Source organism: Polyodon spathula, chromosome 8 (genome assembly GCF_017654505.1).
Source record: "Polyodon spathula isolate WHYD16114869_AA chromosome 8, ASM1765450v1, whole genome shotgun sequence".
Classification (NCBI taxonomy): Eukaryota; Metazoa; Chordata; class Actinopteri; order Acipenseriformes; family Polyodontidae; genus Polyodon; species Polyodon spathula.
In genome coordinates this window covers 30,202,074-30,218,214 of record NC_054541.1, presented here as the reverse complement: position 1 = coordinate 30,218,214, position 16,141 = coordinate 30,202,074, and the positions used below count along the sequence as shown (strand labels likewise).

The following is a 16,141-nucleotide window of genomic DNA, read 5'->3' as shown; positions in this document are numbered from 1 at the left end:
TCCCAAAAATCAAAGTGTTGTATAAATCAGTCTTTGTTTAAACATCCCAAAATATTCAGCCCCCAAAAATATATATTTTAATCCCAAAAATAACTTGGGTGGGGGGGGAGGAATGGAAAAAGAAAAAGCTCTGTCTCACCGGTAATCCAAATGGAGAAGGATGATTCTTCAGATATAATATTCTTGCTGATCACGGCTTAGAATGAAGATCCACAGCAGAACAAGGCGTACACAGTAATAACACGCTGCATTGTAGTTTTGTGGTTGTTATTCATAGCTCTTTCCATAAGCTTTCCATAAGCTATACTGACTGAACTACAATAGATTACAAACTTTACAAGCATGACCCCGGGTGTCTTTTTTCAAGGGATACACTCCAAATAGAAAAGCAAATAATGGGCTCGTTGTTTTCTTTCCGCATACCTTTTTCTTAAAAAATAAGTGTTGCCTGGCCAGGCTGACTGCTGCTAAAAATAAGAGAAAGCAGGTGGAATGCTTGTTGTTTGACATTGTAAGGTATTTGCTACAGATTAGCATAGTTACACACATTGCCAAGATTCACTGGGAATTGTTGACAATGGCCGGTTAATGTGCAAAGTACATTTATGTTAAGAAAACAATATCGCCTAAAATGAGTGGCTATTGACGCCAATGACCAGGCACTGTTGTCAAAGGCCAAGAGCAACAGCCAATGAAAGCTTCGCCAAATTTCGGTCTTTGGATGTAACATATATATATATATATATATATATATATATATATATATATATATATATATATATATATATATATTGGTAAAACCCATGGGAAACTGGAACATTGTAGTACATTATAATGTTTACAAGGGATTCTGACTTTATAGAGGAGAGTTTTCAGTGATCCTTGTTATGTTTGGCATAGTAAAGGTTTTCCCAAGAGGTCAGTGTTAATCTGTGTTGACTTGCTAAATTTATAATGTATTCAATGATAGAAAAACACACCTTCCTTAAGCCTTTGTTGAATTATACAAAGTGATAATCAGAGTGGCAACAACGAGTTAAAAGTTGTCTCTGCTAACTGAAGAAACAGCACAGTAGCCTTGCAGAATGGATGTGAGCTGGTAGAGCTTGAGATTAGAAGAGCATGCTTTGTGTAATGACATGACTTGCTTTTGATAGACAGCAGTTGGTGCATGGTAAAACAGTGACGAGTAAACCACCCTTGCAGATTCTGTGTGACATGGAGGTCAATTTTTTTTTCTTTGTAGCTCTAGGTATATTGGTGGTTGATGTATTTCTTTAAACAGTGCAATGATTTTCAATGAGAAGGTATACTAAGTGAAATTATAAATGATTAGACATGAAATCCCATGAAGAGTGAACATTTATAACTCTCATTTGAAAACAAAGATAAACCAGGCCATGCCCCTGGGTATTGCTATATTTTATATATTCAGTTTGTTTTTGGCTTTAAAATAAAAGCCAGTAGAGTAGTGACAGAAACTGTGATTATCTTTTATCCTGGGGATTCTTTTAAAATAAAATGAACCACTGTGCATGGATATCATTAAGCTGTAAAGAGTAGGAAATTATAAACAAAAATATGGTAAGAGTTCTTGTACCTGCTTGCTTTCTTTGTCTTCCTTATCCTCTTTCCCTTCCGGGAGATATATATATATATATATATATGCTTTAGATGACTTAAAGGATGTATCTTGTAATAACATGAAGTTGTTCCCTAGGTCAAGGAAAGATATATGCATTAGGTGAAACTTCTTAACACACAGATGTAAGTCTAGTAGTCCCCGTTGACCTAAACTAATGTATTATTTTGTGCCTTTTGAAAGGGGTTACGAAGAGTAACAAAAATAGGACATAATCCCCAATAAAGCGTTCATTTCTCAATAAGTAATGAGTAATGAGTGCTCTGTCAGTTACTACCATGAGGTGAAGTTGAGGGTCATTATCTGTGCCAGAAAGGGAATTAACAACTGGAAAATGACCCATTTAGAGCAGAATATTTCTGTTATTAACTGAAAATCAATGCTGTATCGTAAATGATGGCATTATATTTTAAAAGACAAACAAACATTGAGAATGTATCACCCACCATTCTATATTTAGTGGCAGCTTTTAAACAATCAGACAATCTGGATTTTTCCAGTCAATTTAAAATAAAGCACAAGTACCATGAAGTGTGGAAGTTAGAGAGGTAGTTGCCATTTAAGCATGTTCATGACACATCAGTAAAGATTCTTCAAGTCTTTAAAGTTAATTCTTAAGTCAAGGATTTGTCTATAGAAAAACGTACCAGAGGATTTGCTGTGCATGATTATATGATCACTAACTTGTTAGATACCAGTTTTATAGTAGTTAAGGAACGCAATACGCTACTGTACAAATAAGGTACAATGAAAATACGATGTGTTTGAAGTAACCTGTGTATCCTGTATCAATTGCTTTTTATAACTCTAAGCTCATGCATGGTGGTAGAATCCATTGATCATAAATATTGTCATTGTAGAGCTGATAGTAAATGTCACTACTGTTTGTAACCAGAGTTGTATATTGTTTTGTGACAATGTAAAAAAAAACCCACATAATTTGGTGTACAATTATTTGTTTATACGTTGATATAGATATATGTCCCTGGCGATGGCATTGTTAGGTTAATTAGGTCTATTTTTTATTTAGTTTTCAATCATGACTACACTTAATAGACTTCGTCTCTTACTTAGTAGGCTTACTATGCCTTGCAGGTGATTCCGCTGTTAATTGTGGCAACACAGGTAAAAAAAAAAAAAGAAAAGGAATAGGCTCTGTGCACAAGATGCCGTCAGTGGGCTTCCGTTTTGACTTCTACCGGCATACTTCCTGTTTAATCGATCGTTTTTGGTATACGCGTGTTTGTTGAAGATTATGTCATTATTATTCTATTAGATATTGTTTTATTACAATGAGTACAATAAGTGCCACAAGTACAAAATAAGAACTTACTAAGAGAATAAGAAGTGCCTTAACAACATCCGCCGAGAGCAATTTACGGCAACAAAACACAGAAAAGTGTGCAGCAGACACTTTGTTAAAAACGATGTGCTCAAAGCAACCTGTGGAGGACAGTGATGGCTAAAAAAGGATTCGGTACCAGTGCTCTTTCAATGGAATTACTGTCGTCCGCAACAGCCAAGGCTTGGTGTTTGGGAGAAGAGAGAAAAACCTGAGCCTGTCACCGAAAAAGACTCAATGGGTTGTTCAGTAACGCTGCTGACACAGACTTACCATGGTTCTCGATTTGTGTCACCTTTGTTCTGTTTCAGTACAGTTGTGAACTGGAGGAACAACAGCTGTTCACAACTGCAAATAGTGAGCTTTCTGGAACAGAAGTGCAGCAGTGTGGTTGCACAAGGCCATTCCAGCTGCACATGAACAGTGGCCATGTGTCAATATTACTGGGCCTGAATCCTTTAGCATAATCTGTAGTAAAACAAATTAATTAAATATAAGTCATAAAACACAAAATATTGACAACCATTAAACAAAGGAATTCATAACTAGAGGAATTCATAACTGCGTTTGTTAGTACACTAAAGTTTTTAGTATTTAGTATAACTTAAAAATAAACGATTGATCTTGTTCATTAGTGTAACAAAGTATTAATAACTTTAATAATGCAAATAAATTTAAATTGAACTCATACAACTGTAAATCAAACCTTGAACTTGAACAACTTGAACAACAGCTACACTAATTTGTATCCTTCACTGTGCGGCTTCTCATTCTTCTTCATCGATCTGAAACAACTGGCCCTCACACTGATTTCACCCGTCAGCCTGCCTGTTTGATACTGGTTAACGACAACGAGATAGACGTTATGTCTGAGGGAATACAGTGCTTGAAATAAAATATGAAACCATCATAGCATTACAACAATAATTTGACAATGTTGTACAGTTTGCCACTTAGCTAATTTTATCATAAACAAATGTATTAAATTCCAGCCGGTTATGCTATCATCACGATAAAGTACGTGTTATTATTTATTTTCTTAGCAGAGCGACTTAGAGTTTGAGTTGTCACAAAATATACATATGTCATGATTCACAATACAGTAAGAGCAGGTAAAATACAATTACTTCAGTCCTAAGAGCAACTAAAATACTTACAGTTCCATAATCACAATATAGTAAGAGTACATACAGTACATTTCATATTTTTGTGTCAATTTTATTTTATATGTTAACATATTAGCAACAATATATAACAATATAACCTACTCATTAACCAAGTATCCTTATTAAATATTGATTTTACCACAACAGTTTTACAGATATGCAAAGACTGAAAATTTTAAACAACTCCCCCTCGTAGTTGCAAAGGTAGCTGGAAACGTACATTTTCAAACCCTATTCCAGTTTGTTTGATGGAGCTTTGCTGCAGTTTAACTATTCTATGGAAATCATTAACTGTGATCCTTGGTAAGTCCTGAAGGTAACGCATTTAAAAAAAGGCCATGGCATACTTCACAAGCTGTCATAAGTCAGACTCGAATGCTGTATTCTAACGCAAGCAGACATTAACCGGAAGTAACTATTCCGTTATAAGAGAATGTGGAAGTAGGGTGTGCACAGCGCCTATTTCTCCAGTTTCAGTTTTCCGTGGGATGATCTTCTGTAAGTTTTACAGCTCCTCAATTCACTCTCTACAAACAGAGCAAAAAAAGTGGACAGGCAAAATAGACAGTCACCCCCCCCTTAATTCAGAGTACAGACTAAACCACATGGCAGTGTGATTATTGTTTATTGTATTATGTTGGTACACAATTAAACAGTTTTCACATAGACAAGGATTATTTGTGCATATATTTTACACAGTTCTGTGTATAAAACTGGATCATTTGTTTTAATTTTACTTGTTTTGACCTGCATTTTTTTATTTGAGGCTGCGTTTTGAAAGTATTTAATTTAAGTGGGTTTTCCTCTTGCAAGATTCTTCAGACAGATGTGTGGTATTTGATTAGAAACTCAGAAATAGCTCAATGATAAATAGCAGTGAGTGTACCTCAGTGGAGTTGACTGATGACAGTGTTACCACTGTATCCTGGTCCCTGTCATCAGCCAAGCTTGTTTGCTTCTCAGGTTCATTACATTTCATCTGCTTTGCTGCTCATGTCCCAGTAAGGTCAACCATGACCTTTCTGTTAGGACAAGCTAGGAATTCATTGTAAAGCCAGTGATTATACTCATGCTAACCTTATCACCTAACTATATTGTAACATTTAAATAATATGAAACATATTCTTTTATTTTTGTAATAGTTCACAATGTAGAAGAAATACAATGTTGAAACACTGGGACACATTTACTGAAGTGTTGGCCTTATACATTTTTTTTCATAAATGGGAAAAAAAAAACAGGCAAAGTTGGTAACTTAAAATGAAGCAATGAAGAACACTTGCATGTACAGTACCACAGATACGAGGGTAGCAGCCTTGTATATATATATATATAATATAGATATTATATATATATATATAGATATATATATCGATATATCATATATAGATGGTGTGTGTGTGTGTGTGTGTGTGTGTGTGTGTGTGTGTGTGTGTGTGTGTGTAAACTACAGTAGCAATAATCTAAAAGCCTTGTGTATATAAATCCCTGACAATATTAATAACTAGGAAGGATTGTTTATGAATATTGTAGCTAGGTGAACCAAAATACAAACTTGCTGTACTACAGCTTTGACATGAAAAGTATATTGTATCATACTGTTCTTTTAGTGACAATTTGAAAATACCGCAATGCAGTGCAGCTTTCTAAAAGGAGATCCAACTGACAAATGCTCATCTAGGAACAGGAAAACAGGAGAATCATACAAAAAAACGCAACAGATATAAAATTCATCTCTTACTTTTCAGACTTGCGAACTGTGCCTTATTCCACTAAATGAGCTTGAGTTGTTGCTAGCTAATTTTGTCTTTAAATAAGAAGAACAGAACATGAGTATTTCTAGTCTGAATAAATAATTTAAGTCTTAGTTTTAAAAAAAAAAAAAGTATATGCAGTTGCCAAAATTAATTTGAAAAATCCATTGCAAATCCATTACTTTTGTGACAATATACTTTAATGATGAATGCCAAAACCATGTAAACAAGGTACAGTATTTGTTTCCATAGCCTGTATGACAAGTAACCATGGACCCATGAAACAATTTTAACTACACGCACCAGTTGAATCTGGGACGAGATTAAAATCCAAGTGTGCCATACTTGGTTTACCAAGCAGGAAGTGAATCTGGGCCATTCAATACTGAGGCACTCTGAGTGCATTTGTTGTGTGTGTGTGTGTGTATATATATATATATATTATATATATATATATATATATATATATATATATATATATATATATATATATATATATATATATATATATATATATATATATATATATAAATATGAGGCTTTAACACTTAGGAACTGAGTTTGATTCTATATTGTCTTTGAGATATGGCTTATTCTCAAAGCTTTTTACTCATAATTATCAAATAAAATTAACCCAATACATTTTTTTTATTTCAGTTTTGTTTTCATTGTGCTAATAACATTTCAGAGCAAAGAGCTTGAGAATTCAGCCTATAGCTATCCTTATGAGGTTTTTATGGCAAGCCAAGTTATCATTTAAAGAAATCTCAAATTGCATTTTTAAGATATCTTGACATTTAAAGATATCTGTAAAACATTTTGAGATATCTCAAATTGAACAGGAAGATCATTAAAAACATAGAGCATTTTCAAGGGAAGTAATTTAGAGATATCTAGAGATATCTCTAAATGGTTTAAAGATATTTTTAAATGAACATGATGTTATTTTGAGATATCTTTAAATGATTTATCGATATCTTTAAATGAACAGGAAGTTATTTGGAGATATCTCTAAATGATTTAGATATATCTTTAAATGTTTGAAGATAGCTTCAAGATATCTTCAAATATTTAGTGATATCTGGAAATGATTTAGCGATATCTATAAATTCTCTTGAGATCTCTCTAAATTGTAATTTTGCTTGCCATAGGTTTTTGGCATCAGTGAGAAACTGTGACATACTGATTATGAACTGTCAAGGCAAAACACAGTGCAGCTTAAGAGAATGCAAATACATAAAAACTTTAGTAATATATCTATAGGGTAATATTAAACTGATGCATAACTGTGATATCTGCTGCAAGCGTTTCAACTAATCATATTGCCAAATTCCCACCCTTTACTATAACACAACAAAACCATACCTATAATTTCAGGCACTATGACGTCACGGAATTCCCTTTCAAAAACATAAACAAACATGGCGGAACGCTTTGCGAGCCCGACTGGCAACGAAAAACAACTACTTGTCAAGAACAGATACGAAAGAAACAACAAAACAGCAAACCAAAGAGGCCATAACAACACTGAAGGTACAAAAAAAATACTTTAACTAAGATTGATTTCTACATAATTCCAAACATTACCCTATTTTCCATTATAAATATGCACATGCATTTGTGATAAAAAAAAATAACATTATCATAGTAGTAGAAAGTCTAAATTACTTTTATATAATTGTACATACTATTCCAACTGTATATGTTTCCACTATCACTTATATGTGTGTCATTTTTCTTTAAAATGTACGTATGTTACAATTTTAACATTTAAAATCATCTCAGAAATTATTATTCAGGAAGCAGGAATATGGGCTCTTTCCTACTAGGCTCTATGTTATTCCCTTAGCAACTGGCCTCTCCAACCAGTGATTTGCAGATTTTTTTCTTGCAGGAGAGTTAAAGTTTTAGCATTTAAACAAGGTAAATCAGTATCTAACAAAACAAAGGTGTCACAATCTAATGTGTGTATTTATAATACTCCCGGTAACACAAATCCTTGTGATTTAATACCATGTATTACAATGTCACAACTAAAATGGAGCTTCCTTGAAGTTGTAAATTCTTAAGATTAAAAGAAACTGTTAGAGGTGTTTTTCATAGCCTTGCGCAAAGTACCATATTTTAATGTTTAATGATCTAAACAGTTGCCATGTTCAGATGTTTAGGCCCACCATTGTAAGATCGTTATCATGTAGTCTAATATGAAAAGTATGTACATTCTATTTTCTATTATATATACTATATATATATATATATATATATATATATATATATATATATAGTTGCAAACGGCTCCTTTAAGATTGGTTCATGTGAACCGTTGTGAGCTTATCTGCAGTATAGGGTTCAAATCACACTGCAATTTTCAGTTTCTTTGTGTGGCTGATGTTTCTAATGTTTTTTTTTCACCCCTTTTAAGGGGCAGGCTTTTGCATCATTCAGTGTACAGTAATTATGAATACCTGCAGAAAACATATTAATGCTTAGCAATTATATATCATTAGAGAATGTCTGACTGAAAGTCCTTATTTTACAATTGTAATATTCAGTTATTACTGGAGTAAAGGAATCTGTAAGATTGACACGTTTACTGCTGGATAATGTGTCTGCTATTGTAGTAATAAAAGCAACAGGAGAGAGTGTCTTTTATTGCCCAAGGAGTTACACTGAGATTTGAGATGTTTTTCTGAGGTTTGTAGTTTTAAAAATGTGTGCTAATTCCGTACAAGTACTGCTGTATAACTAGAGGGCACTGTGGATCAAATTACACCGTGTAACAATTTTTTTTTTTTTTTTTTGGTTCCTAATTGCTTATGCCTCAAAAGTATAGAAAATGGCTATTATTCCCCACAAACTTTGCTTTTGTGACCAGGACAGTGATATTTTGAAATTTGCCAATTTTCCAGAACATTCCAGATAGATTCAGTGCCGAGTAAACTTGGAGTAACTTCTAGTAACCCGTCTCTTCCCCTGGCTCACTCGATGCACCTCAAAGAGGATTACAACAGCATCAAGACCTTGCTGGACGCCTTGAAGTATGATGAGTACGGCTGGGAGGTCATAGGAGACTTCAAAATGGTGGCATTCCTGATGGGTCTCCAAGGCGGTTTTACCAAGTTTCCCTGCTGTCTTTGCCTTTGGGACAGCAGGGACACCAAGGCGCACTACCACAGGCGGGACTGGCCACAGCGGACCGAGTTCTCTGTGGGGAGGAACAACGTCAAGTGGTAGCCACTGGTGGACCCCCGGAAGGTGCTGATGCCACCACTGCACATCAAATTGGGCCTTATGAAACAATTTGTCAGAGCTCTAGGTAAGGAGTCGGCAGCCTTCAAGTACCTTCAAGACTTCTTCCCTAAGCTGTCTGAGGTAAAGGTCAAAGCTGGTGTCTTCGTCAGATCACAGATAAAGAAGATCCTGGAGTGCAATGAATTCCCCAAGAAGATCACTAGTAAGGAGAAAGTGGCTTGGAACAGCTTTGTCGCAGTGGTTCGGGGCTTCCTGGGCAATCACAAGGCCGAAAACTAAGTGGAGCTGGTTGAGACTCTGGTGAAGAACTACAGCACAATGGGCTGTAGGATGTCCCTCAAAGTCCATATCCTTGATGCTTATCTTGATAAATTCAAGGAGAACATGGGAGTGTACTCGGAGGAGCAAGGCGAGCTCTTCCACCAGGATATACTGGACTTTGGACGCCACTACCAAGGACAGTAAACGAGAACATGATGGGAGACTACATTTGGGGGCTGATTTGTGAAAGTGATTTACAGTATAATCGTAAATCTCGAAAAACTACTCACTTCTAAATCTTTTGTAGTCATTTTTGTATTACTTTAGTATAAATACATGTTAATTTGGATTCATATGGAAATTCTCATTGGAAATAGGTAAATTTCAAAATATCACTGTCCTAGTCACAAAAGCAAAGTTTGTGGGGAATAATAGCCATTTTCTATACTTTTGAGGCATAAGCAATTAGGAAATAACACTTACTACCCAGGAACAAAAATTGTGTTACATAATGTTATTTTAATCTCAAATCAGTGCTAACATGATGCAAGTGACTTCTTTTTAAATGATTTTGTTTGTGTCATTCTAGTATCTACAAGGTTTTTAGACTTTTGTAGTAGACTATTGTAGATTAGACTGTTGTAGTATATGTACTTGTAAATTAATGTGTCAGCTTCAAAAATAGTAATACATAATAGTTAGTACAGAGGCTGCAAAAGCAACGTTATTGTTGCAAATTTCAGGTCAAATTGGCTGGGAGCTTATGGCCTTTAGCAGGGCAGTGCAACTACAGTTTTCAGTATAGAAGGTTTCAGATTCTACCCTCTAGGTTTGAATACTACAAAAAATAAGAAATACTAAAATAAAATTAAATTAAATAACAAACATTTTGACTAGAAGCCTTTAACAGTTATTCCACTCATGTAAATAGGACATTCCGAATAAGGTAAGCAGTATTCTGAATAAGAGTGTTCAGAATGATATATGTGGAATATTAACCTGGCTCCACACATAATAGTACATTTGGGGCACACAGCATGTGTGTGTAGCTGCTGGAAAAAAGAATGTATGTACATACAGTAAGTATGTTAAAAATGTTGTAATATAGATTTTAATTAAAGGAATTGAAGCTTGTATTATCAACTGTTGTGTATATATATATATATATATATATATATATATATATATATATATATATATATATATATAATGTTATCAGTTATAGCTTAATTTTTGAAAATGTTTATGATGGGCTTATATGTTAATTCAATACAAATAAGTAGCGTGTGTTTCCAATGCTGACAGATTGATGCTGCAGTAGAAAATAGAAATATAGCATATATACAAGGATTAATGAAGAAAAAATAATAAATCCCTTCCAACTGTTATGAATAATACTTGTTTATAGTGTTAGTTTGACAGTTGCCTTGCTCTGTATGTTGATCTACTACAGATGCTTCAGCTGTAGATGGTTAGGAGGCAACTGCCAGTTTATTGGAAGGAATAAAGTTACAAGGACGCTGAGATGGTCAGTAGTGCAAATTTACAATCTCTGTCACAAAGTTTTAAATAAGTCTGGCTATTTATTCACATACTTATATAATACATTCGTCCTGCCCGTGGTAACACAAATGCTGTGTGCCTCAGATGTTCTATTATTAGTGGGGTCCTGGGTCCCTTTAAGTGTTGAGGTAGGTGAACAAATGCCAGTCACAGGTTTTCTAAATTGCAGGGATGATGGCTTCACGCTTGCGCAGGAACAGTGAAAGACAAGTATTTGGTATAAGCTGTTTACATTAACAAATGTTCCATTAATATTCCACAAGATAGCTCAATGTTCCACATATCTTGAATTCTCTTATGCGGGTATATGGTTATAATATAACTCCAGAGTGAAGGCTTTGTGAACAGCCCCTTCCGTGAAACGTGTTGCTAGTATAAAATATTTAACACTTTGCACCCAATTTAATGGCAATTTAATGAAAATTGAAAGTTTTTATTTTTAAAATATGAATGAGGTGCTTAGGTATGGAAATAATGCATACAGTATGTACAGTTAGAAGCCTAATAATAATGCACATGCAGAACATAAATGTTCTTAGAAAATGTGGCAAATTTGCCAATCAGTAAATTGTCCTTTTTGTTTTTTTTTTTCTTTCCGTAATGGTATGCATCTTAAAATCACAGTGTATGATGTACATTTTTTTTTTTATCGCTTTTCACACTTTTAACTGTTGAATATTTTGTAGGCTACTCATTTTGTAGGGAGCTGTGTGACAAATTGTAACAAACAAAAACAACAACAACATTGACCTTAAAGCAAGCTGTTGACTCATGTGTTCTTATTGATTTGCAGGTCTCCTGACAAATGTAGCAACAAAGAATCTTCATAGGAGCGGTTTAGACTGTGTGAGCTACCTACCTTAGTCAAGTTTCACTGCTGTGGATCATCTGTTTTATGTCATCAGCTCAACTGTCTGTTTCTCTGTATCGCAAAGGACAGCTTCATTTCTGACTATGAGCTGAAGCCTGATCAACACCATACTGGAGTTCAGGACAGAGGGATGTACTGTAGATATCAAAGACGGGATTGGGCATTAGCAGTACTGTGGTTTTAATTTTATATTAAATGTTTCGTACTGCTATTGGACTTGGTTTTGTTTTCTTGGTTAAAGCAGAAGAACCTGGAGGACACAACTTCTTTCGTGGAGAGTTTACACAAAAAACAATATGGGCAAGATGGACCTGTTCTTATGGATTTAGCTCTCCTGGAATGGACTCATCTCCTCACACTCATGTTATTGCAGACCAAAGAACAAAGAATATTTTGAAGTGGACACAACGCTCTTTGTGGACAAGGTTAACTTGTAAAATTGCAAGAGCCCTTTGAATGATATATATTCAGCTGTCAGACAGAAAAAATATTACTACCTGGTTTAAATTTTTTTTGAACTCTGCAGTGACTGGTGGTTTTCAGAGAAACTGGTCTGAGAAAATACTGAAGAGATAACAGTGTACTGTATGCCCTGTCACGTAAGAGACTTGGTACTGAAGGAGCACCTTGAATTCTATGTTGACTTTTACACATACTGAAGTAAATTGTTATTTTTTATGAACCTGAGGAGATAAAGATAATACTCCTTATAGATATATATTGTATCTATTATATATAGATATATCTCATATATATATATATATATATATATATATATATATATATATATATATATATATATATATATACATATATATATATATATATATACACATATATATATATATATATATATATTATATATATATATATATATATATATATATATATATATAGTATATATATTATTCAGTAGCTCCATTTGGACAATTTTCAATAAGCATGGATGGTTACAATGACCGGCATCTAAATCAAACAGAATATTTACCACAAGAGATCAACGTCATAGAAAAAGTTAGTTTGGGAAAGAAAAGATCATTAAATGTATTATGAGAAGCATAAAGTTATATATTTAACATTGTTTTATATGTTGTATGTTTGTAGAAAACTTTATTTAACACAATCAATGTGGTCACTATTCCAGTCATAAAGAAGTGGATATAAGTTGAGTTCTGTTTTATTTATTTATTTTACATGTCACTGACTGACTTTAATTGTATACTATATATATATATTATATATCTATATATATATAAGATTATATATATCTATATATATATATATATTATATATATTTATATATTGGCCCAGTCCTATTAGACTTAAAATTTACTCTGTTTTAAAGGAAAAACATTTGTAATTTACACAACAATTTGGTTAGTTAATAAATGAACCACTAATCAGTTACAAGTCAGTTTTGTCTTTTTAGAGTGTAAAATATGAAGTTATGTTTTCATAATAAGTTCATGGTGTGGCAATACTTGAATGAGAAAAGAGGCTCATTTAGATAAGCACTTTTTTAATTAAAATACTAAAACAAAAAATAAAGAAATACAATAACAGGTACATACTGGGCCCTATTTACAAACTAACTTTTTAATCCATTTTAAAAAAGTGTTTTCATCAATAAAAGTTCAATGTAACTTGTATGTACTAGCTTGAGTGCGGTTCAGGAGATAAAGTATTGATTGTGAAATCATTGTCAAATCATTAGGAGTCCCAATTTATCCCAGGTTTTTTAACCCAAGTATGTTATACACTGTATGCCAATGTCCTTTGCTGCTTCGTTTTCCCATCCACCATCTCAGCAATGGTGCCTCCATCTGGGAGTTGATGAAGCTCGTCACCAGGCCTCCTCAAAGATGATCCTGATGGGACTGATTGTGAGCCCACAGCTGAATCCTTACACAGTACATACCAGAACCTAACTCAGTCCTTGCTCCAGCCTAGTGAAACAGTAATGTGCCAACAGCAGTCTAGGCCAGTTTCATGAATAATAATAGTGTTAAAGCTTTTTGAGTTGAGCCTGTTCTAAGTTTATATTAATTCTTGAGTTTGTATTTTGTAATATAACAATGCTGCTCCAATCACTGTGATAACATTCATTACACTCTGATTAGAAACAGTACTTCTCCAAGACCAGAATTCTAAACTGAGGATGTATACTATTACAGCAAATATATAAATAATTCCAAATTCCAAATAATTTTCCTTCGTCTAACTGAACTGACACATTTCAGTTGAAAGCCGGTTAAACTTTTAAATCACACAATTAGGTTGTGCTGTATGTATAATCGCTGAAGTGCTTTCAGTTAAAAACTAATTGTCACCTTTTAATCTGTAGACAAGTGAGTTTCGCATGGCTGATGCAGATCCACATTATAACACATAAGCATAACAACAGTGTGTAACGTCTTCATGTAGGGTTTAAAAAAAACAAACACAAAAACCATTTAATTTGAACATGGTAATGTTCTTAAATGATGTCATTAGGTTCTGCTGAGTGCTTTCGATTCAAAGGGAAATGATGGCTTTTAACTGACTAATTATCATCATGTATGTTTTGCCTCATCTCGATTTAAAACTTGAGACATTTACATGAGAAAAATGTCTTGTAAATGTTCAATTATTTTTCAGATGTCATTAGTGGGGTGTCATGGTGTTAGTACTGAATACTGTTTCAACTAATTTACGAATCATTAATTAAAAATAAACTCAGAGGTATAAAATGAAACTGACCAACAGGTATTGCAGATCACCATGGCTGAAAACCGGCGTGTGTGTGTGTGTGTGTGTGTGTGTGTGTGTGTGTGTGTGTGTGTGTGTGTGTGTGTGTGTGTGTGTGTGTGTGTTATATATATATATATATATATATATATATATATATATATATATATATATATATATATATATCCCTTTCATTCAGGCAATACAGCATATAGGGGATCAGGTGATGCTGCATATGCTACCCTAGCTTAGAAATCCTACCTGTCTGGACGGCTGACAACTGCTGAGGATTCAACACCATGCTTGGGCAAATACCGGCAGTGGGCACTTGAAAGGGAGGTGGCAGATACTGATGAAACAGACTTAAATGCATGCATTTGTACCCAAAATTGCCACTGCCTGTTGTATCCTGCACAAACTCTTATCAGCAACAAAATGAGGTGTTCAGGAATCAGTGGCTGCCTGTGAGACAGAAGAAGAAGGTTACAGTCTCATGAGAAAAAAAAAAAGCAGCACTGCCTTTCACAACAAACCCAAAACAAGCGCAACCCATTTTAGCATGGGTGTTTATGCAAATTCCACTTATTATTAGCAGACTTGGCAACTGTGAAGGTTAAAAATACCTCAGCTGCCTGTTTCAATTGGACAGCAGCGATCTGAGGAGGCTCGTGCTGTCAGAGATTCTCTCTTTTCTTTTAAGTTGTGTTGGATTTACTGTTGTGTTAAATATTAATGATGCAAACAAGTAAAACACAATCAATACGTTCATTTACAATTTTATTTGGTCATTTCTGAGAGGGCGTCAACAATTCAGCAACTATTTTAATGTGGAGGGCATAGCTGGGATCAGAAAAAAAGGGTGGAAATTAATTCAGTTACATATAAGCAGCTCACTTGCTCTTCGTGTTTAATTTTAGCATAGTTTTCACACCACTGAACTACACCACTGCTAACCATAAAATCGCCCTTCAGCCACTACTTTCTGCCGTCTTGGCAAAACACAGTAACAACTGACCTGCGCCCTTGAAATATTTATAGTTAAGGATAAACACGCTCTTTAACATTTACATGTGAAATGCGGGTTACCATGTAAAACTGGCCATGGATTTCCTGTGTGTTTCGTCATTTACAGGAGTAAATGAGATTTACCCTATCCCTCTCTTTGGCCTTTTTTTCCCCGTCCATAAACCTGATTTACATGATTAATTCTCCCAAACGTGCACGCGCATCGCCATTTCACATGTAAATTGACCCGCTTGGAAACCCCATGACTGTTGTTATGCTTATGTGTTTATAACGTGGATCTGCATCAGCCACACGAAACTTAGCTGTTTGCAGATTAAAAGGCAACAATTTCTTTTAAGTGTAAAGCCCTTTGGAGATTTATTCACACAGCAAAACCTAATTGTGTGGCTTTTAATTGAAATGTGTCAGTTCAGTGAGACCTTAAAGGAAAATTATTTGGAACCGTTGTTCGTCCCATCCCTAAATCATATATATGATTTTATTGATTAATCACACTTGTGGGATTTAATTAATTAAAAAAAAAAAAAAAACATTTGA

General features: G+C 34.2%; 1 protein-coding gene across 4 annotated transcripts in view; it reads left to right on the top strand.

The window, feature by feature from the left end:
- LOC121319752 (chemokine-like protein TAFA-5) overlaps positions 1 to 16,141 on the top strand; it is a 121,446-nt gene that overhangs the window by 98,662 nt on the left and 6,643 nt on the right. For 2 of the 4 annotated variants that reach the window (XR_005950748.1, XR_005950749.1), the window contains exons 4-5: positions 7,282 to 7,437; positions 11,774 to 12,537. The exons of 1 other annotated variant lie outside the window; for it this stretch is intronic. Coding sequence is in view for 1 of the 3 variants with exons in the window: in XM_041257527.1 (XP_041113461.1) it covers positions 11,774 to 11,782 (9 nt within the window). In the remaining 2 variants the exon portion in view is untranslated. Of the gene's footprint in view, positions 1 to 7,281; positions 7,438 to 11,773; positions 12,538 to 16,141 lie in introns of those variants that run through there. One more of the 4 variants, XM_041257527.1, reaches the window with a different exon arrangement.